At 41.0% G+C, this 13,560-nt stretch overlaps 1 protein-coding gene across 4 annotated transcripts in view; it reads left to right on the top strand.

Moving 5' to 3' along the window:
* Window positions 1-1,617: 1,617 nt before the first annotated feature.
* fermt2 (FERM domain containing kindlin 2) overlaps window positions 1,618-13,560 on the top strand; it is a 40,007-nt gene continuing 28,064 nt past the window's right edge. Inside the window, exons 1-2 of one of the 4 annotated variants that reach the window (XM_005477182.4) lie at window positions 1,618-1,862; window positions 3,027-3,184. In XM_005477182.4, the coding sequence (XP_005477239.1) occupies window positions 3,028-3,184 (157 nt within the window). In that variant the 5' untranslated portion in view covers window positions 1,618-1,862; window position 3,027. The remainder of the gene's footprint in view (window positions 1,863-3,026; window positions 3,185-13,560) is intronic. The other 3 variants (XM_005477183.4, XM_003442940.5, XM_005477184.4) reach the window with 3 other exon arrangements.

The following is a 13,560-nucleotide window of genomic DNA, read 5'->3' as shown; positions in this document are numbered from 1 at the left end:
TTACTCTGCAATTAAAACACAGCCTATAAAAGGCAATGGGTCGACTGCCAGATACTGACGAGGGGGTCGGAGCTGCAAGGAGAGCGGTTATAAATCGCTTTGATGCCGACCGTAGTCTGAAGGCCCAGATTCCTGAGCTGGAGGATTGGAGCTCAGTGAGTTCATCAGAAGACAGAGCCAGAAACACTGATGATTCATGGCCCTTTACTGCATCTCACTTGGAGAGCGGGTATTGTTCTGCTGCTCTGGAGAGAAAGGAGATGGCTGGCTTTCTGATTTTTTTCCCCCCACAAAGTTTTCATTTGATCACCTCACAGAAAGCATGTGTAAAAGCTTCCAGTGTTCCCTTTTCTCTGCAGTTACTGATGATTTATCAGCACTCAACATGTGATGCTTCTGAAATTCAATTAGTTCCTAATACAGTGTAATTAGTGGCTTAGAGACAGTTAAATATAGTTTACGAAAGATAATATGTGATCTGGAATTGGATAATCTAATTAAGATTATTTATTCACTACTGAACTATTTCTTCTTTTTTAGATTTCTTGTCTGGAGTTATACGCGTTATGCTCTGGTATATTATTTTCTATTAGATAAAAATAAATATTTGTGAGGAAGTTTTCTTCATAGGCTCGAATATTACAGCCAAATATTTCAGTGTCAGCAAAGAACAGAGGGATCCGCATTACTTGGCTAATTTCCACACTTCATATTAATCGACTGGCTGAAATAGTGTTCGCTTAAAGAAAATAACAATATTTATGGCTATCAGTAAAGTGTGATTTTGGAAAAACACATTGGAAAAGCGATGAAACCAAAATTCCCTGTTATTCTGTCCACTTACTCCCATGACTAAAGAACCAAAGATCCCTGGATGCTGATGCAAGGCTCAGCAGCACTATTGCCATAAAAGGTAGCTTGAGATCTTAACTGCATGTCTAATAACACTACCAGAAACGGATGAATTTCTTATTCCAGAAAGCAAAGCTGTAATAAAACAGCTTGCACATATAGCTCACATTCACACATGACTTATATTTTTAGATGGCGTGATTGTCAAATAAATGTATGGATTTGGCAGACAGCTTTTTAAAACCCGAGCCATTATGTTGGATTTTATGTCTCATATGCTGCATTTAAGATCTAGAATAAGGAAGATGATATATTTGTAGAAGTACAATTTTTTTCATTCCTGTTGCTTAAAGCTCCAATCTGTAGCTATTTAAAGTAGGCAGAAATACATAATGAAAATCACACGATTTTCTTCCATTATGGATTTACTAAAAATATTAAAATACAGTACTATATATAGGGGATAAACAGTACTGGTATATCTATCAGCACCGCACTTTTACTTTTGAGTTCATTTTGATTCTATTATTTTTTTTAACCTTTTTTAATGCCCTTTATTATTGCATTTTAATTAAGTAATAGTTAAATGTCACGCCAATTATTATTTCTACAACGTCGCATAAAGTATCAGAAGGGAGGCGACTCTGTCACACACACAGAGGCACACAAATCATTTGAAAGCTTCGAGCATTACGTGTGTGAGAGGCGACAAGGGGACCAGTACGCGACCAGAAAAGCTCCCAGTATGAAAGGAAAAGTGGGATTGGAGAAGTGGCGGTGACGTTATACTGCTGGAAAGAGAGGGAGGGAGGAAAGGGGAAGGCTGGACTCCATTAAGCCGAAGCCTGCGGGAAAACAGTTTGGGATACTTCACTTCTTCAGCGAGTTCTTCGGGGATTTCTTTCTTCTTTTGTTTATTCCTCATACAGACTTTCTACATGATTTAAGGACGGGGGACTTATTCTGTACCGTGTAGCCGACTGCTTCAGTGTTTTTTCGTCTTTGTGAAGGTGAGTGTTCAGAGTTAAATGCTGACCTCAAAGCTGTGCCCGTTCTCTGCTGTGAAATACATAAAAAGAAAGCCTTTTTCTTTTTCCTCCTACAGCCTGTGCTGCGTTCAATAAAACGTTCAATATTAATAACTTTTCCGGCTAATTTAAGAGGCTTGTCTGCTTTTAGAGACACTTTCTGCTGAACTTACCGCTTTACGGACCGACTCGGTGAATGTGCAACACGGGGCCGCCGGGTAGTTTGCTGTACGAGCTCTGCTTACATAATTTCCCCCTCTCTCTGCCTATTTGTAAGGGTGCTTTTACCGTTATTTTTAACAGGTGAACCGGCACTTTTGTGGAAATAACCGCTGCCAAAGGTCTCTGGTTAACTTGTAGCCTCAGGACTATAGCCTTTGTTCTGTTTTTTTATTGATTGTTGCTGTTTTGATCTGTCGGACACTCTCCGATCAAGGAATGACAAATTGGCTATACTGTAACTTTTTGGCGGTCCTCCAACAACAGAGCTCGTCTTCTTCCCAGCAAGAGATGTGGCGCGATGGAAAAACGGTTAATTCCGTCCTGGTTCACTTAATCATTCTCCAAGGGTCAAATGTTCACCACAACTGTCAACACTACAGCTTTGCCATAAGCGTGGAAGTGTTTTCAAGAAGTAATTAAAAAGTGGCTGAATGGGGGTTAACTATTATACCAACATTCAGATGTTTGTGCCAATCGGTAAACTCTTCACAGAAGGTAACACTTCCCACAGTGACCTTGCACACTCCACTGGAAATACTGTATCCTGGATTTCGACACAATGTACACCAATTGTATCTCAGAATACCCCCTGTCCCTTGTAAATGCCTGTGTTGTTCACCCTAACGACATGATAATGTCATAATTGAGAGCACAGTAGGTTTGTGCTTTCAAGAACTGAGCAAGTAACATGTTTTTAGCAAACTACTAAAGTAAATGTACCCATGCTAAGGAAATCAGCCTTCTGTTTGAAGCATCTAATAGGCTTCTTACTCAAGGTCTTGAAAGCATGCATTGGGGGTTGCGACACATGCATTTACTTACAGTGGCCAAAATGCTTCTCTTCACATCAGCGTGACAAAGGTTAGATAAAACCTTTGCCCCCCTCTCTCTTTCAGTCCCTCTAACTTTGGCTCTGTTTGGCAGGATGGCGCTGGATGGGATCCGGATGCCTGATGGCTGCTATGCCGACGGGACGTGGGAGTTGAAGATTCATGTCACCGACCTCTACAGGGACGTGTCACTGAGGGTCACTGGGGAAATCCACATCGGTGGAGTCATGCTCAAACTGGTGGAGAAGTTAGGTATGCGAGTGTGCTGCTAGCTGGAGTGGTTGTGACTATTTTAATCAGCTAATCTAAAGTGTAATAAACAGGCACCGCGTGGTCTTAACACAAGAAAGCAATCCAGAGTCAATCAGCAGATACACAATTAGATGTATTCCTGTTGTAATAAACCTGTCCTTGTGTCATCCTGCCACTGGTGAATTTCTGACTTGTGGCTGATTTGTGTTATCTGTTCATGTTTGCTGGGCAGTAAATACTACTTCTCTTCAAAGGTGATCTGAGCATCCACACAGATTAAACACAGCTCTTCTTGTGAAAGCACAAACTCTATATGGGCAAAGTCTAATATTGTGTACAGCTTAAAAGTATGGATTTAGGAATCAGAATGAAATCAGAGGAAGGGGATCAGTTTAGAGTCAAGACACAATTTGCTATTGTTTTTGAAAATAAAGGGCAGCCTGTTGGTTTGCCTTTGGAAATTGCTTAATGAGAATAAAAGTTGCTTGCAACCAGCTCAAACGGGCTTAATGTTGCTCTTTGTTACCCTGCAGCATATATGGGTCAGTAACTCAAGGTATAAAAGGAACCATACACTGTTTCCCTCCCCCCACTCTTTCATGCACTGTTGTGTAGCTGCAGTTATGCACTTGACAAGTTTGGGTGAAAGTAAGCATAAGAGTCTTCTGTTCCAGCCACTTGAACACAGCCATGTTTCATGCAGTCTGCAGAAAGGTCAGTAGCGGCGGCGGTGGTGGTGGTTGCAGTGCCATTTGGGAGTGACAGTTTGTTGTGTGTTGACGGCGCTTGAATGCTCAGAATTCCTGCAGCGCTCCAAGGTTTTATTCCCTGCCCATGGTCCTGTTTTTAGCTCTCCTGTTAGAGCTCCACATAATTGAGGTCTTTGTTCCCTGTGGTCGACTGTGCGGAGTGGCATCTCTGCTAGGAGAGTGCAGTGTTGCTGACGAGCGTGGGACGAGATGAATTCATTGGTCTTTCTGCTCCGACTCGACTCAAGGCATGGCTTTGTCGCTTTCTCTGAGTTAACTTTTCTTCACCTTCTTTGCTGTGTAGTGTAAGGAAAGCGCATCAAACATTTGTTGGTGTTTGTGCGTCATTACGGTTTCATACATGGGATATGATAGGTTTATATCGTGACATAAAAGGTGTTTTAGGTTAGACCAGTTTTATTACAGTTAAATCATCACGTATCGGAGGCAGCATCAAGGCTGATTGTTTATCTTTTGTTTTCACAATCTGTAATTTATGTTTTCCTGTTCGTAAGGATGTTGTCATTGATGACTTAGTCTTTTATTCTTCTAATCTCCGGAATCCGATGGCTTGAGGTCTTCACGTCCACAACTGAAAATAGTTTTGATTTGTTGAGCTTGATGTTGGCTTTAAAATAGGAGAACGTGGGTTCACATATTTGTTTGTGCCTTTGTCACATCCCATCAAACAATAAAAAAGTGCTGTAGCTCCAGCCTTGTTTACATTCATAAAATATATTGGAATCTTTTCTGTACCGTCATGTTGCAAGCAACCTTTCTGCAGTTAATTTGGCTTACTCAAGTATACTTCAAGGTAGAGTAGAGCTTGTGCAGTAGCATTAAATTGCTTTCTGATGGTCTGATGTTTTTGTGCTTTCTAACATGTTTTATGGAGACTGTTGGGACTTTCTTCTACCCTTAAACAGGAGTTTGTTTTCCACTGTAATCATTAACCAGTAGACAGTATAAGTTATCCACATGACTGCACTTTGCAGGACAGCATGCACTAATGTTGTCACACAGAATTTTGGCTTCTTTGAACATGCACTTCTTATTTTGGTTGAAGCTTTGTTACTGTGTTGGTGTACAATATGAATTGTTTGTTGACAATGTTGACATTCTGAGTTTGGGGGAAATGAAAAGCAAGATGTTTTCAGTAACCTGTTTCCATATCTCGCAGCTCTCGGTAGTGATAGTGCTGCACACTAAACACCCTTCAAGTGTTGTCGGGCACTCGCTGTTGGATTTGCTGATTGCTTGGACGTAGTGTTTATACATAAGGTTTCTCACATGGTGCTTTGAGAAAGGACACAGGTGTAAGAGTGTTTGCAAGCAAGGCCTCTGTCTCACATTGAAAAAAGCGCTACACTCTCTCCTCTTTTTGTATTTTGGTCTTTTGCGTTTTAAAATGAAGCGGCGACCTTTTGACTCAGTTTTTTCAGCTGCTTTCCACAATGATGACAGCACTGTTTTGTTTGCTGTCATCACCATTTGTTAATATGTGCGATAGCGTATATTTGCACACACAGTACGTATAATAGTTTTATGAGCGTGTTTGTGTGTGTTGTCTGTGTGTTATGCAAAGAACAACAGGGTATACATTTATTCCTATTACTAGTATTTGTGCATGTGTTTCCACATGCGAGTATGGTTGTGTGGGTTGGTGGGCGTGTGTCAACCGCATGCATCCTGCTTTCATCATTCAACCCTTCCTCTGTGCTGCAGGTCTCCCATCCACAGTGCAGGCTCAGATGGCCTTCGATAATGGATTAAATAGACAAATGCCAGGAAGGCACTCCACTATTGATCACAGCAGCGGACACTGCTTCCATTTCCCCGCAAAACTCTAGGAGAGCAGTATTTAAAGCCAGCTGATTAACCAACCCCTCGTCCCTTGCTCTTATAATCCTTTCATCCTGCCATTGTGCTCAATCATTGGCGCTTTCTCTGACTTTGTTGATGTTTTCTAAAAGTGCTGCACTCCTCTCTAAAAGGCAATTCTGCGCCATTTAGGAGGCAAAGCAAGTATTGTACAAACAACATTAGCAAGTTGTGCAGCTTTTAGTTTGGGTAAACTGGGGTAAAGTGCATAATCGATTGATGTTTTATCACAAGTGGCAAAGGTATTTTGTGTCCATACTTAAAGTGAAGAAGCCATTTAGTAAAGACAATGAATTCCTGATTTCTATAGAGACAGCTGACAAATGAAGCCTCAGAATGAGAAGCTTATACTGCAAACATATATATAAAGGTTGCAAAAGTTTTTGCAGGCACTTTAGTGGATGGCAAAAATATACAAACAAGTCCGAAAATGGATCAAGAATGGGTCAATGCACGAAAAAATCAATAACTTGCATGCTGCAGACTAACAATTTTACCTGTTTATTGCATCTCAAGGGTTGTAAATGTTTTAAGCACACCTGCTCTTTGTCAGACTTTTGTGGACGTGCCCTGGTTGTCCTGGCTCTGTTAAGGGTACATCTACAGTAATCCTTTTTTGTCTGAAAACATCAAACCTTTTAGCTTGTATCCACACTGCTCTGGCATTTTCTGACCCCTAAACACCCCTTAAAATGCTGCTGACCCAGTTCTAGTCTGAAAGTTGTGGGATTGTGTTTTGGTGTTAATGGGCAAAAACATTTTGTAAACACTGACACAGACAGACACCAGCATTATCTTTCTGATTGGTTCTTATCAATAACAAAAACCTAAGCCAACCAGTGCAGTGAGGCTGAGAGACCTCTTGATATTTTTGTGTGTTTATTGGGTATTCCTTACTAATATGTCACTGAATGTTGCAGTTTGTTTGTCAGGAACCACTGTGTTTTCTGCCTTCCATGTTAGACAGTCTCTGGTTTTACTTTTTTGCCAGTATTTTCTACAAGCAACCAACCTTCTGTTTTTTATTTACACTGGCATGCACCCAGTATACCTAGTGAATGGTCATGGGATGTGCGTGTACAGGCTTTTAATATGAACAGATTATGTGTGAAGTGGGCTCATAATAAAATACCTTTTCAAAATAAATATATATTTTTATGTTATGCAGAAAATATATTTCTTTTTCCTGCAAAGAAGAAGAAATTAGAGTAGAAAGCGAGGGAGAGGAAGTTGTGTAGAGTAGAGGAGGCCTGAACTGTCTCTCCTCTTGCTGTCTGTCCTCATTGTGACGTTAGCTACGCTGCTAAAATTCCATAAAAGTCTTCGACGAAGCAGGAAATGACTCCAAAGGTTTGGCATGCTGCTCTGGTCGCTGCCGTCATTGCTGGAGTCTTTGCTGCCTGCTTCAACCGCCTACTGCTCTGTTTCCGTCTTTTCCTTTCTCCATGTTTCGCTCTGCGTTCACCCTCTTTTCTCTGTTCCACTTTTTCAAATATAGTTTGATGATTGTGTCTGAATATTCGAAACCATCCACTTCTCCGGCCACGTAGCAAGGCTTAATAATCAATAGCAAACATGGAGGTACACTGTGCTTATTTTCTCGTGGTTTCTGACCCAGGTTTGTTCGTGTACACTGACTGTTCAGTGTTACAAAAATAGAACTTGTGTAAACTAATGGGCTTGCGTATTTCTGATAGTTAATGTGATTGTTTCCTTTTAGTGACCTGCAGTTTTTGGATCCCTCACCACAAACCCACCACAGAAAACCTTCGCTGCATGTCATCAATGCATTTGTGATGATCACCATATTCTTTTTTTGGGGGGTTAAGTGTTGAATTAGGAATGATTTGCAAGTGGCTGTAATGTTTGCTCTGAGCAAATTTGGTTTTCAAGATAATACTTTACTTGCTCAGCTATTTAACTTTGGTGTCTTTAATAATACTGGTCTTGCCGCTGCTGCAGGTTGTGGTGACCAGAAGGCCCTGGTTTAGGACGGTGGTGTCCAGGTTTTATTGGGAAACAGCTGCCGTTTAGCACAGGATGCTGACCTTCCCCTAGGGTTTTTTTTAAATGCACCTTCTCCTGCCTGTGTGCCTTGCATCCTCGCCTTGGGCTGAGGAGAGAGATGGGTCTGCAATATCAGTTATAGCTTTCCTGAGGACAGCGAACACATCTCTCCCATCTTTTACTTTTATTACAGTACACAAAGGACAACGTTGATAGGTGGTTATAACCACCTGTGTTCTGTTTTCTATCATCGTGACTCGACACACGGTTTAAACAAATTGCTATACTTAATGAGACTCATTGATTGTGGCTGTGGAGCCTTTTGAAAGGTCTGCCCTCATGAAGTGAGAAATAGCCTGGCAGGCTGTGTGTTCATCTTACTGTCTAATCTCTCTGGCAGGAAGTAGTTAGCCTAAGTGGTGGTCCTGCCCAGGCCAGAGCTTTCCTGTTTCACCAGTAAGATGCTGTGATTGTGTTGCTCTGTACCCAGACTTGCAGATGTGATCATATGCTGGCCGTTGGTCAGTATAATTCTATACATACTCTGTGTTGGCCATATATAGAAGTGTTTGACAGCCCAATTAGGTCTGCTTGGCTACTTCTTTTTTTCTTTTTTTCCTTTAATTATTCTACTGAGTATACAGCTGAAGTTGATGCAACCAGAATCTCATGAGTGCTAGGTTCAGAGCTTGAACTATTAGTGGATTAATTTAATAATGATTCATTTAATGCTATCAAGATTATGATGTACCCACTGAAAATGGCTGGTAATCTGATCCCCTTTACAAATGTAGATTTGAAAAGTGCACCATTATCCAGTTGGATTTTAATATCATTGTTTTCCATTGCCTTCTCTCTGTAAGCACTTGTATAGAGGGACTGCTGTGCTTGTTATGGATGATTTAATTAATTATGTTTGGCATCTGAAACATGCACCGGAACAAATTATTATTGGCTCCTCTGCAACACTGATGCCAGTTTTTCTCTCTCTCTCTCTCTTTTTTTTTTGCCCCCCCCCCCCCTGACCTTTCTGCAGTACAAACAGCACAAAGGATCCAGTGGAAGGAAATGTTAGCGCTCCACATTGTTGTTGTAACACCACACACCTGTGTGTCAATGGAGTAAACTGATCTGGAGTTTTTGTTCTGCTTCTCAGCCCACATTCATTCATTTTGAAGCTGTCCCCACCTCTTTTTTCCCCTCTGCTCTCCCATTCATAGAGAAAAGCAACAAAACCTTTTGTTTCAGTCATCAAATCATTTGAAATAAGAGTTTCTTAGCTGCCTCAAGTATTTAGAACTTTCACTGTGGTATGTTTGTTCTCCTGAGAATTTCTCAGGATGTTGCAATACAGTTTTTTGCCATCCAAATCACAGGGGCATCAGCGGGCCAGCTTATCACAGTCCTGAAGGCACGTCTGGTAGATTTCATACATGGAACAGAGGACAAATGAGTATTGTGTATCTGTTCCATTGATCTTAGTCCCAGAATTACTTTGTAATGTCATTATTCCACCAGGTCCCTGAACACTTAATTGCATAAAGCTGTGTTAGGGTGGAGGAGGAGTACCCTCACTGCTTTGCTGTGTTTGGATTATGACACAAATGGATACAAACTATCTGTCTCTAAGGAGTTTTCCTTTAATAGCCCTCTGGTCTTTCCTAATGTATCAAAGCCAGCGCTGTTACACCCTTTTTACTCCTATCAGTTTGGATGCTCCTAAATTTCATGTTAGGTAGGGCTGCCACAAACGATTATTTTGATAGTCGACTAGTCACCGATTATTTTTGCGATTAGTCGACTAATCAGATCATGCATCCATTGGACGTAAAACGTACAGCTTATTGTGCCAGCATGCATCTGCTCTTATATAACTATCATTAGCTTACAGCTTTAAGTGTTTAAGATATGTGCTAACTAAAAATAAAGACAAGATGATAGTTTATTAAATTTTAATGAAATTTGCAGATTTTTTTGTTGAAGTTTAATAAACTCCTTGCTATCTAAAATATAACAGGACACCGGAGTATATTCTGGAGCATCTCACACTTCTGATAACCAGTTGTCTGCTTGACGTTTATTCAGCTGTGTAAAAACTAGTGCTGGGCGATATATCGAGTTTTTTAAAAATATCGATATATTTTCATACGAGATATAAGATGTGACAATATCGTTTATATCGATATAGTCTATGTTACGTTATAACTATACTTGTGGAGCCGTAAGTTTGCCTCTCTTCCATCCATTTTTGTCTCTACGCTGCGTTACTGGGCCTTGTCTCTCCTTCAGTGAACAACTCCCCCTCCTCCCCCAAAGCTTCACCTGCAGACAACGACAAGATGAACACGGCAAATCTCCGTGTTACCGTGGATTGCCCCATGCTTGGGGCTGGACGGCGTCAATGTGTTAGAGAGCTAACCGCGCTAATGAGCTAACCACGCTAACGAGCTAACCACGCTAACGAGCTAACCACGCTAACGCCATGCACGGCCTGAAATCCTTTCATTCTCTCAAAAGTTGACCGCGAGCATTATGTATGAATTCTGGTTGTGCTTGATGACCGCGAACAGTTTTTCATGTGCTAGACGGCGCACAGCAATCTGTCAAAAAATGTTTCAGTACGACTTTGGTGAGCTACGGAGCTGCACCGCTTGATAGATTGTCGGAGCATTACGGCTACCGTAGTGGAGCCTCGCGGAGTGATACGTACTGTGCTTCAACGTAATATTACCGTATTGTGTGTGTATAAGGACCATAAATGGCACCTGTGCAGAGACACTGTTAAGAGGATTTCAAATTGCAGGCTGTCAGTCATGCAGTAGAACTTGGGAGCAGCTGTGAAATCTGTCTCTTTGTTATTATGCTCAGCATCTTTTAGTTTACATTTTGACTGCACGACTGTGAGCTTTTTGTTATGCACAAAAACAACATTGTGTTCTTTTATTTATGGAGCATTATTATTTAATAAACGCTGATAATTTATTAGAGTAAATTCTTCATGTACATCTACGCTGTATGTTAATAAAAGTGCCTGTGTGACATCTAGGACACAGCTTTGACTAAACTCTCTTTTTGTTCTTACCTTATGGCTTAAAGAAAATAAATATCGAGATATATATCGTATATCGCCATGCAGCTAAAAAATATCGAGATATGAATTTTGGGTCATATCGCCCAGCTCTAGTAAAAACTATAACTTTAATCTCAGCCAAACCGATTTACTCAGGAACAAATTAAATACTAAAAAAGTCAAACAATAACATTTTTAAGTTATCTAAGTGACTTATGTATGTTAAACCTGAGTAGCGAAAGACGGCGGTGGGTTTGAAAACGATTTGCCGGGAGTCCGGTGTTCTCACGGGCTCTAGTGAGCCTTGCCCCCGGCTAGCTATTGAGCTAGTAGTTAACAGACATCTCCGAAAATGTCGGAGCACTTTTGAAAATATGTGGTGTCTTGATAAACTGACCAGATATTTGAGGTTTACACAGTTACATTCTCGCCTGAAAATATGTTTATTTTGTGACCCAGAAAGAATAATAACAGTAATATTAAAACTAACTAGCTGCCGCCATTGTTGGAAACTGAGCTGGGCTGCGCTATGAATTCTGGGACAGAGCTACTTCTTCTTCTTCGGGGTTTAATGGCAGCTGGCATCCTTGTACATGCAGTGCTGCCATCTTCTGTTTCAGTCCGTTATTACACTCTTAAATCCTACTACTTATTCCTGCGTCTTTTGTGATCTTACAAAGCTTCAAACGACGCGTCGACTATTAAATCAGTCGTCGACGATTTTGATAGTCGACGTAATCGTGACTAGTCGACTAATCGTGGCAGCCCTAATGTTAGGATATCTCATTCAATGCTATAAAAGCCTAGTTCAGCAGCTCTTACACTACCATCTTAAATGTAGGCCTCCATATTGTCTTCTTCATTTATAGTTGAAGCTGCTTGATCTTGTCCTTCAGAGTTGTAAGTTGCTGAGATGAGACTGGGGTGTAAAGCTGTAAGGCCTTGATTTTACTTCATGTGTCAGCGAGTGCACAAGGGTCTGCTTTGGTCTGAGGGACCTAAATTTCATCATTAGGCAGTGAGCACGAGGGGTAATATTAAATGGGCTACTTACGTAGCGCTTTTCTAAGTGAAATTCACCCATTTACACATACACATTCATGCAAGTGCTTTTTTCCTATATGCCTAAGCACTTTTAACCTAAAGCCTAGGTTTTACCGCATTGCAGCGATAGACATCTAGATACATGACAGCCAAGTAGCCATTTGGGTAAGCAGGAATTATACTTTTTACATCCGGGAGTCTGCTGGGGTCCACTTGGGTCCCAGTGGTGTAAATTTTGACATCAACGAGCTGGGATCTGTGCAGACTTCAATGTGACTGTGACTCGTCCGCAGAAAATTTACATTACAATGCCCCAACTACGCATTCTCACCAGGTGGAGGACCTCAAGCGCACATCAAAGAAGTATAACAGCAATGACTACTTGATCATTGTTGTTGTTGCATCTGCAGTGGAGTCTAATCTAGGCGTTATATGTCTTTGATGTACACTTGAAGACCACTTTCTGGGGCGCATGCGTAGTTTGTGTATTCTAATGTAAATTCTACATGGACGAGTTGGTGTGGTCACAGAAAACAGGCAGGCACACAGACATCCGCAAGGACTGTCTGATGACAAAATTTATGTCTCTGGGACCTGAGTCGATCCTAAAGATCTAACAGACACAGATAGTATAATTGCTGCTTAACATTCACGCACTTTTATTTCATTGGAGGCAACTCATGGCTCAATATCGCTCAAGGATTCTTCAACTTGAAGGTTGGAGAAGCCAGGTATTGAACCACCATCCTTCCCATCAGTAGACCTGACCGTGATACCTGCCAATTTTATGCGACTGTGGGGACTTTTCTATAGATTGTGTAATGGTTCACACGCGCTGCAGGCAGTGTAATTCAAAGAAGTACAGTAGGAGTGACTACTTGGGTGTGCTATTCATGTCTATATATAATCAAAGGTTAACTGAAGCAAAAAAACCCCATCTTGGCTGAAATCGTATCTGAAATCTTATTTGAACTTGTTATTTTAAACTGAAATGATAACAACAGACGCGGCCAGTTTCCTGTTTGCAGGAGAGACCAGCTTGGTCTGGCTGTAGCTGCTGCTGACAAATGCTGGGGGTCATGAATCTGTGGCTGTTTCATTATAAAAGTATTATTACTGTGATGTGTTCACACCCACGACCCTAAGTGGGGTAAGTTTCCATGGATAGATGGAAAGTCCAAAGTGTTCTGCACCAACACTGGTAAAACATGTTAACAGAGACAAGTTAGCGTACTGTTCTTTTTGACAGGGTCACTGCCAATTAAACTTTAACCCAACTACAAAAAAGAGTTCAGTAAATGTAAATCTTAATAAAGCTAGCAGCCATGAAAATACAGGGTAGATCTTTTTCCTTCTGTGATTACAGACCAGTTGTTAAAGGCCACTGTTGTGGTCATTTTCCTTCTTTTTAAAGTAAAACTTGTTATTGTCTAGCGATTTTGGTTGAATGAAAGGGTGTTGACCAAACAACCAACCAGATTACCTCTGTACCTTGTACACAAGCGTTCAAGTATATACCAGCCTAATGTGAAAACCCAGAGGGCCTGTTTATGCTTGAAAAGATGTAGTTCGTAGCATGTGATGTAGGTGGGAAGACAAAAGACTAAAGACCTTTAAAGGCGTGG

This window comes from Oreochromis niloticus, linkage group LG19 (assembly GCF_001858045.2).
Source record: "Oreochromis niloticus isolate F11D_XX linkage group LG19, O_niloticus_UMD_NMBU, whole genome shotgun sequence".
NCBI classification, from domain to species: Eukaryota; Metazoa; Chordata; class Actinopteri; order Cichliformes; family Cichlidae; genus Oreochromis; species Oreochromis niloticus.
Note: the sequence above shows the minus strand (reverse complement) of the source record. Positions and strands in the feature narration are given on the sequence as shown.